The sequence below is a fragment of the Mycosarcoma maydis genome, chromosome 1 (genome assembly GCF_000328475.2).
Source record: "Mycosarcoma maydis chromosome 1, whole genome shotgun sequence".
NCBI lineage: Eukaryota > Fungi > Basidiomycota > Ustilaginomycetes > Ustilaginales > Mycosarcoma > Mycosarcoma maydis.
Window position 1 is genome coordinate 365,160 of NC_026478.1, and position 12,645 is coordinate 377,804.

At 53.0% G+C, this 12,645-nt stretch overlaps 5 protein-coding genes and 1 non-coding gene across 7 annotated transcripts; 3 read left to right on the plus strand and 3 right to left on the minus strand.

The window, feature by feature from the left end:
* Positions 1-237: 237 nt before the first annotated feature.
* Positions 238-2,500, minus strand: UMAG_00145 (uncharacterized protein; the record flags this gene model as incomplete). 2 transcript variants are annotated; one of them, XM_011387794.1, is made up of 3 exons in its annotated part: positions 238-751; positions 897-930; positions 1,042-2,500. In XM_011387794.1, the coding sequence occupies 3 exons, from the start codon at positions 2,498-2,500 to the stop codon at positions 238-240; spliced, it is 2,007 nt and encodes a 668-aa protein (XP_011386096.1). The 2 variants fall into 2 exon arrangements, with proteins under 2 accessions (XP_011386096.1, XP_070001696.1); XM_070145595.1 differs by lacking the exons at positions 238-751; positions 897-930 and having other exon boundaries at positions 1,025-2,500.
* A 769-nt stretch (positions 2,501-3,269) lies between these two features.
* Positions 3,270-3,941, minus strand: UMAG_00146 (uncharacterized protein; the record flags this gene model as incomplete). Its single annotated transcript, XM_011387796.1, has 1 exon — positions 3,270-3,941. The coding sequence occupies one exon, from the start codon at positions 3,939-3,941 to the stop codon at positions 3,270-3,272; it is 672 nt and encodes a 223-aa protein (XP_011386098.1).
* Positions 3,942-4,560: 619 nt separating this feature from the next.
* Positions 4,561-6,990, minus strand: UMAG_10036 (uncharacterized protein; the record flags this gene model as incomplete). The annotated part of the gene is made up of 3 exons (XM_011388323.1): positions 4,561-4,823; positions 4,953-5,649; positions 5,749-6,990. The coding sequence occupies 3 exons, from the start codon at positions 6,988-6,990 to the stop codon at positions 4,561-4,563; spliced, it is 2,202 nt and encodes a 733-aa protein (XP_011386625.1).
* A 457-nt stretch (positions 6,991-7,447) lies between these two features.
* Positions 7,448-8,103, plus strand: UMAG_10037 (putative TOM complex membrane pore subunit; the record flags this gene model as incomplete). The annotated part of the gene is made up of 4 exons (XM_011388324.1): positions 7,448-7,471; positions 7,728-7,780; positions 7,899-7,958; positions 8,082-8,103. 4 exons carry the CDS (start codon positions 7,448-7,450, stop codon positions 8,101-8,103), a joined length of 159 nt encoding a protein of 52 aa, XP_011386626.1.
* Positions 8,104-8,517: 414 nt separating this feature from the next.
* Positions 8,518-10,891, plus strand: UMAG_00148 (uncharacterized protein; the record flags this gene model as incomplete). Its single annotated transcript, XM_011387797.1, has 3 exons — positions 8,518-9,514; positions 9,615-9,739; positions 9,839-10,891. 3 exons carry the CDS (start codon positions 8,518-8,520, stop codon positions 10,889-10,891), a joined length of 2,175 nt encoding a protein of 724 aa, XP_011386099.1.
* A 257-nt stretch (positions 10,892-11,148) lies between these two features.
* Positions 11,149-11,256, plus strand: UMAG_16004. The gene is made up of 2 exons: positions 11,149-11,184; positions 11,221-11,256. It is a non-coding gene; the product is annotated as a tRNA-Sec (tRNA).
* Positions 11,257-12,645: the final 1,389 nt, after the last annotated feature.

A 12,645-nucleotide genomic window follows, 5' to 3' on the forward strand; every position in this document is an offset into this window, starting at 1 on the left:
TTCCGCTTTTGCTTTACTCTTCCCCGTTTTCTTCGAAACTGTATCTGTATAGCTCTTGACATTCCCATTGTGACCCACTACTTGCTGGCCCTTTCGGGCTCAGAAGAATCTTTCATATTCACGATTATCCATTCTCAGCGTCTGTCTCGTATGCGGTTCACAAGATACAACACAATCCACGTTGCACACTGAGATGCATACAAAGACGAGTTCAAGCATAGCTGCACAAAAGCGTGCTCAAAGCGTCTTACTCTTGCGCGCTCGTCGCGAGCGCATCGCATGCGAGGGCGATAAAGCTTGGGGCACTACAGCATGCATGGTCTGGAGCGTCTTTGTCAAGCCCCAATCAAAGAGCCTCTCGATGGACGCGATCAGCGGCACACCTGTGAATATGGCCGTCGATCTCAGCGGCACCAGAGTCACGCTCCAGATTGGCCGAGCTTGCGTGGGTGACGTCCTGAGACAACTCTCGTGCGGCGTGTGCGAGCGCAACAGCCGAGCTGCTCCGATATGATCCAGTTCCGTGTCCATCCTCGACGCAAGTGCATGCCAGTCTTGCGCATTCTGGTCGCGCTCGCGAGGTGCCGAGCTGAGCGAACCAAGACTGCCCGAGCGTCGCAGTCGCAGCACGGCCCCTGCTAGGCCCGGCAACGAGCGCAAAGCAGCAGAAACACCGTGACACTCGAGCCGAATCGATAGTTCGACATTCACCACCACACGTCGGGTCCAATTATCTCTCCATAGTGCGGCTCTGCAGTTCGGACGCCACAGATGCATCGGACAAGCCAGAAAAGCGCACATGCTCTGTCAGCATCTTGGCAACGGTCACGAGGTGCGGTTAGAGGGAAAGCCCTCGTTACAGCGGTCAGCGCTGAGAGAGGAGGGAATGCACCTACCCCACCATGGATCTTTTTCGACCTCGCATTCGCACTGCAGCACATCGCCGTTCCGAAGACAAGAAGAAACCAGTTTGCAACACCATCGAAAAGTCAGCAACGAGCTCGCGACAACAGAGTCGATTCGGTCAATATTTCATCTTACCTTCTTCGAGCTTGCGTCGCGTCTCTTCCCATTTGTTCAGTTTGGAACCCTTCCCTCGGCCCTTGCCAGCGGATCGAGCGGTAACCTCTTCCGCATAGCTATCGAGGATGGTGCGGTAGAGCGCTTCGGATGCAGGGTGGGTCGAAGCAAATGCCCTCTCGAGCACGTACAGGTCTACTGCCTTGTCTTCGGCGAATGTCGAGACCGAAGACAGACCGAAATCAATGAGAACCACCTCGTCATGATCCAGATCGACCGTTGCTGAGCCCGACGTGGACGAGCAAGGCGCTGCCGGGCGCAGCATCATATTCGACGTCGTAAGGTCACCGTGAATGATGTCGGCTTCGTGCATAATGGCCAACTGTTTACCTATCAACCTCATCAATTTGGCTTGATCAATCTCGGAAAGCACCTCCTCCTCTTGAGTTCTCGCTGTATCAGCCTCATCCACCAAAGCCTCATCGTCGCCTTCGGCACCGCCACCGAGCCACTCTCGGACACTTTTGCCCGGGATGAGCTCGAGACCTAAGATACCTTCCTTCTCATCCACACATCGAACGGCAGGCACTGCTACACCGGCCTTGGCGCAACGCAGCAGTGCCCTAGCCTCCATGATGGTGCGCGATGCGGTAATGTTGCTCGACAGCGTCGGATGTCGGTACGTTTTTGGAAAGCGCCACTTGAGCAGCACAGGAGCAGGAGGCTCCACCTTGCTCGATTCTAGCTTGGAAGAGCGTGGTCGGGGCCATGTGAGAATGTTGTTGGTAGCGATGCGCGAGATGTAGACTTTGGCCTCAGCGCCCTGTTTGATGAGCACAGACAGGTTCGAGTCGGAGAGCAGCGCCACCAGTGGAGGTGCGTTCGGAGTTGATTTAGGCGCCGCGGACACCTTCTTGGGCATGCTCGAACCAGCTACTTTGGCACTGATGATGGAAGGCGGATCACGCGAAGCACGTTTCGACATTGATTGACCGTCGAGAGCGACTACATGCGTATCAGTGGCGTGCTTCGAGGCGTTGCTTGGTTTTGACGCACTTTCTTCTCCTGGTGCACTCGAAGAGATGTCGAGATAGGTGCTGGTCACCGGCGTTGCTGCCGATCTGGAGCTAGTGGTGGCCTGCAGCAGTGATGGGAGCTTAGCTCGACCTCCCTCGGTGCTAGAACGTGATGTGCTGGACGTGGTGCGTGCTCGATGCGATTTGGCCGCAGCAGCAGCATCCTTTGCCTGTGCAGATGCGAGTCGATCTGCGGCTGATTGCGTGTGCTTGCGCGGCGAAGCGCCCGCCGAGGTGGTAGAAGAGGCGGGCGAAGTAGAGAGGATAGCTTCGCTGGTCGCTTCGACTGAGTCAACAATAGATGTAGGCCTAGAGCGGGCTACTGGGAAAGCCAGCCGCGGTGTACGTGCCGATGGTGAGCTCGACAACGAGCCGCTGCCTGCTCGATGATCGATTCCAGACATGATCAATCACGAACGAAGCGACCTAGTCTTTGTTCGCGTAGATATCGAGTCGTCAACAGCAAGACGAGAGTGTCGACCGAAAGTGAGAAGAATCGCCAACGTCGGTGTTGATTGGAGAAGGAAACGTGGTGAGACCTAAACACGTGAGACAGGGAATTGGGAAAGTTGCCGAGTTAAGCTGATAGTTAGAGGAGAGCAAAGGTCAATACCACGTAACGTGATAACTAACTTAACTCAAGACTTGGTGAGCAGGAATCACGAATCACGATGTCACGAACCAAGAATCGTGAATCGCTTCCGATTCTTTTTCAGCGAGCGCCCTCGCCTTATCATTTCGTGATTCGGTGTTTCACGCTTGGCTCCACCCACGACTCCGTCGTGCATCTCGCAGCGCCCACAGCTGACTCTTCATTAATCACGAAAATCGTGAATCACAATCGTGAATCGTGAATCACAGGAAATGTGAATCTTGCATCACACGAATTCGTGATTCACGATTCGTGATTTTGTCCATCGTGCATGGTCCACGGTCAAAGATGTTAAGAATCAAGTCTAACATTTTGAACCTTTCACGCAGCTCACGGCTTATGTTCACCACTCTGCCCGCTCAGCAAGCGCTTGCATGTATCTTGATACCCAACCTCTTCACTGTCTCATATACAAACGTCCGGCTTGGCTTCACACCGAAAGCATCGCACGTGCAAATCAGATACGTAATGGACAAGGGTGCTTCTCAAAGGAGCACAGGTGACTACGAGCTTGAGTTGAACTAGAGTTTGACCTTGGCAGAGTTGTCGACCTTTGTGTGTGTGCCGGTGATGGTCCTCTTGGTGCGTTTCCACTTGCCAGCATGGACTGGTCCTTCGCCATCGTCGGTCTGATCTTCTCGCTCGACGATCCAGAAGTCGGCTGTGAGCAATGCGATGTTCTTGCCCACCTGCGCCGAGTAGACCTCCATCTCGAGTACAGATCCGAGCGGACAAGCATTCAGATAGAGAACGCCAATGTTTTGCGATACGCCGAGGAACGACCACGGTTCACCGTATATTCCTGAGGTATGGTAGAAAACCGTCATACTGGTGATGTTATCAACAAGCGTCGCGGCGCAGCCTCCGTGCATGTTGCCGAGCGTATTGTCCATCTTGTCTGTCACCCGCATGCGTAGAATGAGACGAGCATGAACGTCCTTGCGTATCGCGGTAGGGGCTGTTGCGCTACCAGACGTCTTCATCGTCAACTGCGCCTTTTCCTGCGTATCATCCACCTCGGCCGCCTCTCGGACCAGCTTTCCAGCCTCATCCAGTCCTTCGCGTTCCGCCCAGATAATCGTCACGGTGCTGTCGACGGCTGAACACGAGTAGCCGTCGGTAGCCAAATTCCTCGTCATGCCGACCGCATCTTGCGTTGCATCGTGGAAGTTTTTGATGAGCGGAGCTGGCATTTTGGTTGTTCTTGCGGTTGGAAATCACTAAGGTCGTCTATGCAAAAGTAACGCAGTTTCGCTGATTGGCGTCGAGCCCTGCAGTTTTGCTCAACTCGCAAGGTGATGTCAGGTGGTGTTGCTAGAGTCACAGCATGGAGGCTCGCATGCGCGGGGATGTCGAAATAAAGACAGACGAAAGAGACGAACAGACGCTTCAAAGGATCTGCGAGTCTAGCCGGTAATGATAACTTGCGGCCCGGCTTCGCTTGTTCATCATGTAGCGTCCAGGTGTCCGGTCAAGCCGATTCACGATTCACGATTGCCCAAATCACGAATCACGAATCTGGCTTCTTCACTGCTTTCCTTGATGCACAACTGGAAATCGTAAATGCGGGTGGTCACTTCCCGCAGACGTATTCGTGATTCTTTTTTTTCACGTGTAACACACCACAGAAATGCGGGGGGGCGAGCCCAACCACGAATTCACGATTTCGTGATTCCGCCCAATCACGAACCTCTGAAAATTCTTGTGCCACACTCGTGACTCACGACTATGACACTGCAAGTGTACTGTGCAATTCAGAACCATCGATGGCCTGTGACGTGCGTCTAGGATTTGTGATTGCATCTTAAGATACTAGACCATTTCAAGACGCTTGTTCGCAGCTTCTCCGCTAGCCACATAACCTGCGACAGAGACAACGATATCTAGGATTTGGCGAACCTGTTGCAGATGGGCTTGATCCTGCGAAGCATCCAAGCGAGTCCAAGCGCGCTCTACTGTATCTAAACGAGCTGTCACAGAGATTGTTTCTCTGTCATCGCCCAGGTGGTGGTGCAGCCGCAACATATAGTAGAGAATCTGCGTGTGAAGCTCGAGGCATTCGGCCTGTTGTGCGTCTGAGCAGAAGGCAAATGAATCAAACAGGAGCAGAGGATGGCATAGTATCATGAGTGGTGCAGTCGTCAGCAGCGTTCGACAACGGCATACGTTAAGGTCTGCATCTGGTCTGCATCTCGGAGACTCACCTCTTTCGGCTTCTCGCAACCAGTAGAGCACCTTGGTCAGATCTTCGCGCTCTTGCTTGTCCGAGCATGAGAGCAGCATCCGTGCATACGTCCACTTCGCGCGCGCTCTCAGCTCGACATCATCACTCGACAGGCAGTTGGGCAGATCCGATTCCAAGAGCAGCCGTGCTCCATCTGGCATCTTGAGCTGAAGCCCCAATGCCTCAGCTAGCTGAACTCTTGCATTGAGGATCAACCGATTGCACTCCATGTCCTTGGCAATCGATAGACTTGCCAGTGTAGGCATCAGTGCGAGGATCGGTCGACCACGTTTCATCCTTATCGCAGCTTTGTTCAGCAGCGCTTCTGCCACTTGCTCTGCTGTAAGTCGGCTGTACTCTTTGAATCGCAATCCGAAATTCTTCTCAGTCGCACTCGATTTTCCGGACTTGAGGCAGCGCAACGCGAGCTCGACCAAAGCGCTCGGCGAATCGACAGCATCTTCAACGTCGCGATCGACATGAGCCTGGTCGGAACCCGGCAGGCTCTCTGCCAACAATTGCAAGGTCGCTACATCTTGTCTGCGCGTTGCTCGTAAGCGCAGGACCTCAGCGATTGCCCTGTGCCAGATCGTGTACTCGCAGAATGAGATCGCTTCGAAAGTGGCCGGTGAGACCAGCAAGCTGAGCGCCGCTTCGTACTCTCCCGCACGTGCAAGCTAAAGGAGATCGAGTGGGAGAAAGTCGGCGTCAGCTGCGGCCAGCTACAGAGTAACGGCGACACTTGTCTGATAAATCCCAGTCATGGAGATACTCACCGTTTTGGCTTTGTGACAGATGCAATCGATTCGGCTTTCTTCTTGCAAAGCTGAGCGTGCTCGACCATTTGCACCTGCAATGTTCCGATTCCGATAGACGTCAGCAAGCGCTGGCTGGCCCAAGGTATCCCAAAGACGCGCGACTTCACCGTCGCTTGGAAATGTATCCCTGCCGAGACGTCGTTTGGCATCCTGAATGAGCTGCAAGGAGGCCTCGCTGGCCGCCAACGAGTCCCTAGAAGGCTGAGAAGGTGCAGCACAATCCTCCAAGTCTTGAAGTGTCTCGATTGCTGAGCGGCCCTTAGCTAGGCTGCAACGGGTCTGCCACACCGCGTCATAGATAGGTCGGCGTTGCCTCTCGTTCGTCGAGACATTGGCTGCTCCCGGAACAGAAGCGAGGGTGCTAGTGCCCACACCTTGGATGTATTGCATGAGGCTCTCGCAGGCAGAGATGCACTCGCTGTCGTTTGCCGACCGCGCAAGGCTTATAGCCTCGTCCAAGGCTGCTTTGGCTGCGCAGAAGCTCTCAGTCCTGACATGGAAAGCGGCTAGATGAAGAAGCGTGTGTTGATGAAGCTCGCGGTCAGCGCCAGGAGCGTAAAAGTCAAAGAACCTTTCCATGTTGTCCTTTGCCATGGTATAGTCGCCGCGGAGTAAGCCAAGCTGGTAGTCTCGGAACGCGCCAAGCCTTGCATCGAGCAAATGCGCCGAGTCGATACCGGAGAGCTCGCTGTCATTCAAGTCGAAAGCCTGTCCCTCTTTCCATGCGCGCGCAGCTATTGTCAAGTGATCCCTTGTTTGCAAATCCAGACTGTCAAAGATCAACTTGATGCGACGGAAAAAGAGGCCGAAGAAGGACCTTCGCTCGAAGAAGATGTCGGTGGCATTGAGCAATCCCATGGGCTCGTAGCTAGGCAGGATTCTGTTCAGCTTTTCGTTGAACAGCTTGGTCAAACCATCGGGAACATGGAGCAGATCGAGCATGGTCTCGAGGTAGTCGGTCATGATACGGTGATTGTCCTCGTCTCCTTCCATCGCGGCCCCGAGCTCGTCTGCAAATGCTGCATACGAAGGCGCAGGTGCGCGTGTCTGGTAAATTTTGTCCATGAGGAAGAGGAGCAACTTTTTGCGAGCGGCTTGTGCCTCGTCATTAAGTTGAACGCGGCAATGAAAGTTGAAGAGAATGAGGATGGCAATGATCTCGCCGTTCATCTCGTCGGGCGGCGCAAGCTTGACGTTCATGGCGGCGAGAATGAGAACGACAGCGCATCGAAGGCAGTGGAGCGAAGAGTGGTCGTCAACGGCGGTGTCAAGAGGGGAATGTTGATGGATCCTGGAATGATCGCGGATCACAACACAAGACCAACACACACGACTTGCACGCTGAGCTTAAACGCGTCCGCAAACAGCGAGAGTCACGAGTCTGTGGTTACGAGTCGTGAGTTTCGTACTAGGCGGCTCCTGCTGCTGCTTCCGCTGCTGCTTTCCTCAGGTCAGGGTGCAGCTTCTTCCTCCACCTCTTAGTTGCTCAGTCAAAAAGCTCAAATTGGAGAAGATCGGAAATCGGATTCGACAAGCTTTCTGCTCCGTTGTGGTTTATGACAGTGCTGAAGACTTTTTCCTCCGCTTCTCTGTTCCAACACTACTCTCGGCTCATCCACATTACTCAAAGTCACGACTTTCTTCGCACACAATCACGATGGCATTTTCAGAAGATACCAAGGTGCGTTGCTACTAACATAAAGTCCGACGTCACATGCTCGTACGTGAGGTGGCAGTCTGAGTGAGACAGAACCACTCTGGCAGGTTGAGGATTTGCTAGAAAGGGGTGCTTCTGTCCCTCTCTACAGCTCCGCGAACCAACCCGATGTTCGATGGACGGATAGAACAGAGAAAACAACACGACAGAAAGGCTGACTGACAGAGGCTCCTCGTACTCTTGTCACAATCACATGGGCATTCGGCATTGCCGACAACAGGAGCGAATCATTAAGGCGGTCGATGTCTCCAAGACTTTGTTGCATTACGGCTGGTAAGTCCGATAGTGCTTTTGTACCGCTGCGCTTGCTGCTTTGCCTTACGATCCGCTCACCCTCCTTCCTCCCTTTGAATGGGTTTCCCCTTTAATGCGACGCTCTGATCTTACACAGGGTGCCTTTCGTTCTTTACATCGGCTTCACCCGAAGCACGCCCCAGCCTAGCTTGATCAAGTAGGTGATTCTTGTGGCACATCAGCACGACTTACAAACACGCTCGATTCTGACCAAATTCTTTTCCTTGGCGTCGCCAATGCAACACCGCTCGCCTATCCTTTCTCTGTCCGCTGTTCATAGGCTCATCAGTCCTCTCGCATGAGTGGCATCTTCGGCGACTCCGAACAAGTCCTGCCCTGACTTGGGACGCAGAATACTTAAAAGGCACTGCGACTCTGTATGTCTACATCTAACGCGACTATCTCGAAAGACCCGGCAATGTACACCGCTTTCTTCCCTTGCTCAGCAGTGTGATCTTGCAGCTGATGCGAAGAGTGCCTGTAAGCGTGCCTTCCGAGAGACATAAATAGCTGCACTTTGCATCTTTTCCCCTGCTTTCGGTTTCGAACATACCGAGGGCCGAATCCACTGTTTGCTGGACAGAAGCGAGAAATTTTGCGATTAACCCGCCCGCTTCTTGTCAACATCACTCCATCGCCATTGCATCGATCGACTTTTCTCTGATCACACTTGGTTCCGACGCTCTGCCTTCGTTCACTCTCCTGACACTCTCGCCATGCACAGAAGCGGAGGTCTCAGCAGCCATGCAAAGGGAGGCGCAGCGCGAAGCGAAAGAAAGCAAGGTCGAACAAAGGACTCCGCATATCAGGCATCAGTTCGGAACTTTGTCGATCCTCCGCCACCAGGTATACAAAGGCTCCCATCTCCATTAACCCTGCGAACTGCACCACAGACATACAATTACTCTGCTAATGGGACTGTAAACGCAGAGCTCAGCCATCCGGTGCAAGACACTATCACTGCTTCTCCGAGAGGCAGATATGCGCAAGGCGCAAATGGTGCAAGCAGCTCTAGGCAGCAGCCGCGCATTGGTATGGCTAATGCGAACGTAAATACAGAACTCCGTCATAGAGCACACGAAGCGGCTTCAGCTTCTACCAGAGATAAGTATGTACCCGGCCTGATTGCAGCGGGCAGCTCCACTTTCCGGTCCAGCTCCAGCCACCAGACACCATTGTATGACTCCATCCCGATCGGATACATCAATTCCTCCGGTAGTCAGGTCAACACCTCTGTGCGTCAGAGTAGCCTCCCACCGACGACAGACTGTCAGCCTACGTTCCTTCCGCATTCGTACCGTGCTGACATGCGCCCGAGGACCGAAAACGTAAATGCTGCGGAGAGGTTCGGAGATCCGAGCCATAGTGAGCCTGAGGGATTTAAGAGCCGTACCGCCCCGAATCCAGTCACCTGCAAGACCCCTGAAGCTTCGCAGAACGCGGACCTTGACGCTCTTGGCACACATGTGCGCTGCCACCTGCTCAAGACGGAAGAGTTCAGCAAAGACGTTCAGGCGTACCACAAAGATGCGAAGCACAACTGGCAAAAGGTTCATAGTTCGCAGGACTCCATCAATGTTGCCGTCGACAAGATGTCGAATCATCTGCTTGAGATATCCGAGCTTTGTACGACCTTGGCAAAGTCATGTTCGGCAACGGCGGAGAAGCAATCGAGCTTAGCAGCAGGCCAGACTCGGCTTGAAGAGCTGATTGGTAAGGGTGCTAAATCTTTCCAAATAGTTGGCTACTTGTGTCTATTGGTAGTCACACTTTTACTGACATTCGCGATGGCGCCTTGCCTTTTCTGCCAAAGAAAATCAAATTTGCCAAGCGATAAAGGACATGGCTCAGAACATCAGGTCAACAAAGGATGCAGTAGTGAGGGCTGAAGCAAGTGACAGCGCTGATCGACAGACGAACGCGAATCGACACACTGAGGTGGGTGGAAACTCGAGAGAACAGGTATCCTGACAGCCTTTTGTCGGTGCATCGACGTACTGATGAGTCCAAAGTCTTTATTGGTACCAACCTCTCCAGCTTCTCACCTCTGTTGGTGCCCTTCAAGCTGCACTGCATGAGGAGATATACGGTGTCAGAAACGAGCTGAAGACGTTCACAGCACAGGAGCGCGAGCATCGTAGGTTCGAAAGACAGAGGAGTCTTCAGGAGGAGGAGCGAAAACGGAAGAAGCGCGAAGAGGATCGATGTAGACAAGAGGAGTATGTACAGAGATGTCAAGAGAGTTGTGAGCGTGTTCTACTTGCCCTTCAAGCTGCGACGCAGCCAGAACCGGGCTCAACTCGTCAGGCCACTCATGCCTTGGACCTTGGAGGAGACCACGTACCATCCAGATCACTACCGACGAACACTCGCTTCAGGTCGTGTGAGGACGATCCATACCGGATACTGTCCCCACAGGGAACTAACGGCATCCCAGTTCTTGAGCAGGACCTTGATGCGCAACACGGGCAAGACGGCAACGCACGGACCGTGGAAGCAGATGTCGCTATCCAAGTCCAAACGAAGACCGACCGACGTACATTTCCCATTCGACCAGTCGATGACGATGACGTAGCGGAGTTTCGAGCGGCGTCCCCGGATCCAAAGGCGCTGAAGAAGAAGAAGCATGGCACGGGTAAGCGTAGTGCCCCGAGGAAATATGGCGGAAAGGCAAAGAAGCGCTTGCGCACAACAGAAGTTGAAGCTCAAGTCGAAAGCGACGAACCCTCGACTTCGCATCATCCTCTTCCCAGGGAGGAAGAAGCCTCTACGTTACAGACAAACATTTTCCAAATTGCGGACCGAGCTACTCAAGCCATTGATCCCATCTCTGAAGGGCAAGAGGCACTGTCTCTGTCTCGGGAAGCAGTCATTTCGCAGCCTCGGAAAGGGCGACTGGCGGCGAAAGCTCGAAAGCGAAAGCGTCCATTCGGAGATGGTCCTGATGTTGACGTAACTCATGCTGGCAGGGTGGCACAGAGGCGAAGATCCAAAGAAAAAGTTGCAACACCATACGTCCATCACTCGCATCAGTTGCGATCGCGAGGAACACCTACTTTTCTTCCCGAGGTCTGGCCCTTGGTCAAATGATTTTGTTGTCCTCATTTGCGTTTGAATGGTCCGGTCGTGTAATAGTAGCATAAAACCAAACTGTTTTGAACGATCAAAGGATCGAGTATGATGAGCTTCCTGTTTACTGTAATTGCCGCATACAGCAGAATCGAGTGTGTGCGCGAATCATGAACGTCGGAACGCAGGACATGACGATGTGTGATTATACCGGAACAAGCTAACACTTGGAACGATGTATATACGCAAGTTCCAGTTCTATGACGGCGCTCACGACTGGTCGAATGCCCGAGTGGTTATGGGGCTGGCTTCAAGAACATTTTGACTTCTTGGCCACGTATGGCAACAACTCCAGTATATCCTGGGTTCGAATCCCAGTTCGACCATCAATAGGGTGGGCAACTTTTTATCTATTTTGCACGGTGGGACGATTCGCAGTGATGGATTGGTGGGATGGTGGTGACGACGGGCGGTTACAAGGCGGGGGTAAGTTGAGAGGCACAGGCAAAGCTGACATGGGCGTCGAGCGATTCAGACGTCACGAATTGCGTGGATTTCATTCGTGATTTTTTTTCTTGCTGCCGTAACCTGTGAACGTCGTCGATTCATGATTGTGGGTCACCCGGATAGGGCACCTGTAGGGCACTCCTGTGTGGGCGCGAGTGAGATTTATGCGGATGTGGGTCAGATTGGCATGACCGGGTTGACAAAGGCAGAGAATCACGAATGGCTTGTGTGGGCTACTCACGACTGTCGTCGCATGACCTGCCATGACAGGCAACAATCACGAATCACGAATCACGAATCACGAATATCACTAAAAGCAATACAAGGCTTTTTGACAGAGTGCTGTTGGGCACAATCACAGCTAATCGTGAATCGTGAATGAAGGTGCTTACTATTGTTTTATTGTTTTTGTTTTCATTTTTGGATTCTGAATGGGATCATCCAGCCACGAGATTCACTCACTGACTGGAGTTGGCGATGGCGCCAGGTCAGATGACAGACCGACTCGCGATGCTGTTCAAGCTGGTTGCCAAACTTTTGACGGCGGGATCATTTTCCCCTTTACTGGTGACTATTGCAGAGTAGAGTGGACTGGTAGGAATCAGATAAAGTAGGACAGCTTGTAAGCGATGAGCTATGAGTCAACAAAGCCAACCCTGTACACGAAGAAAAGGGTGCGAATCTGAGACAGGGCGAAAGCCGCGCGTGCAGCTGGAGCAGCGGTGACAGAGTTGATGGGTTGAGAAGCGTCAAAGCGTCAGAGCGCGACTTGTGAGTCGTGAGCTGTGAGTCTTGAGTGAGTGAGGGTCTCAGATTTGGGCTTCGAATCAAATCGGACGCTGCGGGGTTTGGTCGGTTCAGAGTGAGTCTGAGTGGATTGCAGTGAGTGAAGAGAGAGAGAGAGAGTGTGTGTGTGTGCGCGGTGCAAGCGCGTCCTATTCACGAGTGATTCACGATTCAAGATTCGTGATTACAGCCATGAAGGCAGACAGCAGACAGGCGGCTTTGCACGTTGACTTGCTTGTCGTTGTTCTCCCTCTCTCTCTGTCTTTGACTCCGAACACGATTCACTCATTCCACCTTCCCCTTCCCTCCCTCCCTCTCTCTCTCTCGTCCCATTCCCTGTGGATCACTACATCGCGTTACGACCTGCTGCTTACACCACGGACCGTCCCCGAAGCCAGCGCAACAAGCGCCCTTGTTCACTCTCTGTCTGCATTCATTTACCGCATACCCTCGCATCTCAGCGATCGCTGGCCTTTAAAACG